We start from the raw sequence: 5,396 nt of genomic DNA, 5'->3' as shown, positions 1-5,396 counted from the left end.
AGCTGTTTATTGCAAAATCAATGGTATAAAACGCACGACTAACACGCGCGTTAGTCAATCCGTACTGCCGTTTTGGAGCCAGAATAGACATGTCCAACTATTCTGGCTCCAAAACAGACCTTTCGTATAATGTCATAGCAACATGTTAGTCAATCTATACTGCCGTTTTGAAACTAGAATAGACGCATCCATAGCTTCAGCTGTAAATGTTGGTGATATATGCTTTCGATCTAGATGGCAAGCACTTGAGACGTGACCGATATTGTTTGAGAAATTCTGATCAAAGATTTTATGTGGATCACGTCTTTGATTGCATTGATTCTTATCATTCATTTTATGAACGAAAACTGGCCATGACTCATTTTTTATCTTTCTAGGTACAGAAGAAAAATTGTCCACGAATCAAAGGGACTACTTACTGTTTCTAGTTGAGATGTACAATTATTGGGTACCACCATTAGAAACCAATGCGTGTGTCCATCATGGTATTTTTATATACCTACACAGCAGATCAGTATATCAAAACAAACATGGAGATCAAGGGGAGTATGAATTCAATTCTCCTACATATGAAGTTTGATTTTATAGTTGGGTATTCCACAGTCTTTCTCATGGCAATAATAGCGTTGTGGCTGAAAAAATATAGAAGTGATAGGCATAGACTCCCTCCAGGACCCAGAGCGCTCCCAATAATAGGCCATTTTCATCTCCTAATAGACAAGCAAAAGCCCTTTCATAGAATTCTTGATTCACTCTCAAAACTTTATGGACCCATTATGCATCTCAGATTTGGTAGCCGCCCAGTTTTGATTATCAGTTCTTCAGAGCTAGCCAAAGAATGTTTTACAGTAAATGATTTAGCTTTTGCTTCTAGGCCTCGTCTTTCTCAAGGAAAACATCTGGGTTATGATTTTATGTTTATGGGTTGGGCTCCATATGGGTCTTACTGGAGAAACGTTAGAAAAATATGTGCTCTTGAGCTTCTTTCTTCTAAACAGATCCAAACATACCGACCCAAGAGAATGAGGGAGATTTCTAAAACTCTGAGTTGTCTGTTTCAACAGGCTCAGATGAAATCCACAGTTAATATGAGAACTGTTTTGTCCCAGATGACTTTGAATATTCTGATGAGCATAATAATGGGTGATCAGTATTTCGGAGAGGAAGTGGGGATGTCATTTGCAGAAATTGCACATCTGATTGAAGAGTCTTTTGTGCTGCATGGGGCTGTCAATATTGGGGATTATATTCCCTGGTTGAAGTGGCTTGATTTGCAAGGGTACGAGAGGGCTATGAAGAAGGTACAGGGGAAACTCAATCCTTACATGCAGAGAATAGTGGAGAAGCACCGGGAAAACCCACCAACAGAGAAGGAAGACATGGACTTCATAGATGTGCTCATCTTGCAGGCTGAGGAGAATAGTGATGCAATCCCTGACAAAGATACCTTCATCAAAGCCATTGCTGTGGTAAGCTCATTTGCATGTATTTGTATGTATGTACTCATTCTTTGAAGGCGTATGCATGTATATATCAAAAGTGAGATAGGAATTGGTTATTTTTTCTTTAAATCCATTATTGGGTGTATTTTTATCAATTACTAGCCACTTCAATTTAATACTAAAAGAAAATTACCTTTATTATCACATTATATCATTGGTCTTATAATTTTTTAATAATATATTTTCTCTCTATACTTAGACAATGGCCTTTCAAAATTACTTTTATGATTAAAAAAATATTATATCTTGTACTTTTTAAATATTTAATATGTAATTTGATTATTAAATCTTGTAAAAAATCTATTTCATTGATTCTACAATTTTTAGTCTAGTTCATGTCGTCAACAATATACCTTTCTTTTAAATACTAAGAATATATATTATTTTATTAATAATAAAAATTGAGGTTTATAATAGTAACAATTTTTTTCTTATTCTTGTTATTTTTATACTACTAATTACATTTTTCTTCTAGAATATTTTTATTGCAGGTTCGGACACTTCTTCACTTTCTTTAGAATGGGTATTGTCCTTATTAATATTGCATCCCAACATAATGAAGATGGCCCAAGCGGAGCTTGATTTCAAAATTGGAAAAAGTAGACTAGTAGAAGAGTCAGACATACCACAATTAACATACTTGCAAGCAATAGTTAAGGAGACAATGCGTCTTTTTCCAGTTGCACCTTTACTTGCACCACATGAATCTATTAAATCATGCACAATTGGAGGCTTTCATATTCCAGCAAGAACAATACTAATGGTAAATGCATGGGCAATTCATAGAGACCTAAGAATTTGGAATCAACCACTAGAATTCATACCAGAGCGTTTCTTGGAGAAAAATATAGAGATAGAGAGCATAAAAACTTTAGTGAATGAATTTGAGATGTTTCCTTTTGGGGTAGGAAGATGAGCATGTCCTGGTGCCTCTTTGGCAATGTGTGTGGTGCATATAACTCTTGCAAGGTTGCTTCAAGGCTTTGATTGACTTCTTCCTGATGGTAAATCCCTTGATATAAATGAAGGAGTTGGTTTGTCAATGCCAAAAGTAGTACCTTTGGAGGTTGTTATTAAAAATCGCCTTCCCCCTCATCTATACCTCAATTCTATTGAATAATAAGATTCAATGTAGAATCTTTTAATGTATTTGTGAACTTTAGTATACAATAAAGGTCCTTTTCTTTCTCTTTATATGGTATAGCATAATACCCAAAAATCCTAAAATAAAATAAATTAACAGATGATTTGTTTTTTCAATCAATGCACAGTTAAGTCATTGAGAACTCATATTTTTAGGATTATTAACTAATTTGTATTTAAATACCAAAATTAATAATATATAAAATGGTATTAATTTAATATAGGATATTAAATGCATATACAATGATTGTTATCCTATTTAAGAAATAATCTTCTATTCATCTTGTAATCAATTTTATTAATATTTTTACTATTTCTAATTCATTACTTGTATGTGGTAAATAATTATATAGAATAATTATTCTTGATAATAAAAAATTAGTGATAACTTCATAAATAAAGTATCACTTAAATGTATGATAAAGTGTCCAAATCAATTATTTTACAAAACTTAAATGTATACATAACAATAATTAAAATAAATGATATCAACTTATCTTATCTAAGAATGATCTAACATAACAATAACTACATGGTCTGGTGGAAAATGATATCCTAGGCCTAAGTATGCAAACTACGATCTCAAATGTCCATGGCATGTCATTGGAACATGAATAGGTTCAACTAAAATCTTTATATGAGAGTTGAACTCTTGGATTTATGTTCCTTTTTTGCACAATGGCACTGAGATTGTGAAGTGTGTGTTTGAGATCTAGGGTATAATGATAGAAAAATGATAGATTTTAACAATAATGGTAAATTATAGAACAGAAAGAAGACACAGTAAGCTAGATCTAGAAAGAAGATCATACAAAGAGGAACCTAGATCTAAAATCTAGACATGAATGCTTTGACACAAATATTATACACCCTAGTCTAAGATGCATGTAATTGACAAAGAGGAGTATAATTACAATAAGGAGGTTTAGTAGGCCCGCCTCCCACAAATATAGCTGAAAAAAATAAACATGGGTGTTGGGTATCCTAGCCTAGGTATTTTTGTTCATTCAAAAGTCATTCACAATTTGCGATAGTCTACTCTATGCTCTTGTACCACATTTGTTGTTGAATCTAAATTTTCACACATAGAAATAGAGAAGAATGTAAGAGAATGTGTACCCTAAGGAGGATAGAGGCAAATCAATAATGGAAATATTGAAATGAAATAATTATACCTTATGTACCTCTAATGGAGTTTCAAAAAATGTTGGTGATGCAATACTCTTTTTGGAAGTGTTGCAAGTGGTAATACAATAAAATGATAGCAAAACATGAAAAACATGAAACCATCTGAATGTTAAAGGTTGTAATTTGGTACTCAATATGCTTAAAGATCAAATTTGCAATGATTTCTTGATAATACTAGAGCAATTGAATTGTCTCTTAGAATTTAGAAATGATTAAAGATGTTCTTTGTATAGGAATCACAAGATATTTTTAAATGTAAGAAGACAACCAATGATCAAATGAAAATATCAGCTTTTGCATAATTCTAGCTTGTCACCTATACCTCATTGGATTGTGGCATCATTATATTTCTTGGACAAGGAGACACATGTGCATTGTTTGGAGACAAAATCATTATCATTTTCTAAATGTGAAGTATTCCTGCAATTATATATGTTTTTTATTTTTCCTATGGGAGACAACTTGTTTGTAATCATTAGATCATGTTTTTCCTCCAAACACTTATCATTTTTGCAAGAGATTATTCATTATGGTGAGGCTTCTTACTCTCTATATTTCCCTCTAGGGACCACCGTGGAGATGGCAAGGAGTATTTTGAAAGACAAGGGACTCCAAAATAGAAATATATTTGATAAATAGAATTCCTATGAAGACAATTTGTGGCAAGATTCTACAAGAGGCATGTATAAAGTTCAAGTGGACGGTATGTTGAGTTTATTGAAAATTAGTCATGGGATGGTATGTTGGAAACATCTTTGTGTATATCAGTTAGAGTGCCCATTTATGATAAAGATGAAGTGCGTGAAGAGAAGCAAGGTGATGCTACAAAAGGTATGAAGCCCAATAGTTAGCTCTAGAGAGATCCAGACATAGACAAACAATTAAACAAATAGTCATAGAGTTCAATTGCATAGTCCTCTAGATGGCTCTATAACACTACATAGTCTATGAATACAAATGATATATAGCTCCGAATATGTTATATGAAGAAAAGCATTAATAATAGTGAGAGTTCATACCTTACTCTCACATCCCTAATGCCAAGAAAGATCAAGAGTTTAATGGAGATCTACCAAACTTAAAGGTATGAAGATAAATTTGATAAAATTTTGAATTTTGCATTATTTTATCATAGTGATGCAATTTGTTTTGAGGATATTGTGGAGAAAGAAAAATAGTATGAGACCATGGATGAGGAGATAGATGCAATATAGATTAATAGAACATTGGAGTTAACCGATTTGCCTCTTGGTAAGAAAGTTATTTCTGTAAAGTAGACATATAAGACCAAGAACAATGTCAAAGGAAGAATAGAAAGGCATAAGGAAATATTGGTTGTTGATGGATACAAACAAAAGTTTGGAAAAGATTATGGTGAGACATATGCTCCACTTTCAAAGATGGAAACTATGTGGGAAATATTAGCAATAGCATACCAACATAAATGGAAGGTCTTTCAAATGGATGTGAAGTCCTCATTGAATAGTGTTGAAATAGGAAGTGTGTGTGGTGCAGCGACCTGGTTATGAAGTTCCAAGTGAAGTAAACAAAGCATGTATAGGT

General features: G+C 32.9%; 1 protein-coding gene across 1 annotated transcript; it reads left to right on the top strand.

Moving 5' to 3' along the window:
* The first annotated feature begins 300 nt into the window (after positions 1-300).
* On the top strand, positions 301-2,696 carry LOC131044533 (cytochrome P450 81Q32-like). The gene is made up of 2 exons (XM_057977879.1): positions 301-1,469; positions 1,978-2,696. The coding sequence occupies exons 1-2, from the start codon at positions 468-470 to the stop codon at positions 2,416-2,418; spliced, it is 1,443 nt and encodes a 480-aa protein (XP_057833862.1). The 5' UTR covers positions 301-467; the 3' UTR covers positions 2,419-2,696.
* The last annotated feature ends 2,700 nt before the right edge of the window (positions 2,697-5,396 follow it).

This window comes from Cryptomeria japonica, chromosome 9 (genome assembly GCF_030272615.1).
Source record: "Cryptomeria japonica chromosome 9, Sugi_1.0, whole genome shotgun sequence".
Lineage (NCBI taxonomy): Eukaryota > Viridiplantae > Streptophyta > Pinopsida > Cupressales > Cupressaceae > Cryptomeria > Cryptomeria japonica.
The sequence above is the reverse complement of the archived record's forward strand: the minus strand, read 5'-3'. Positions and strand labels throughout refer to the sequence as shown.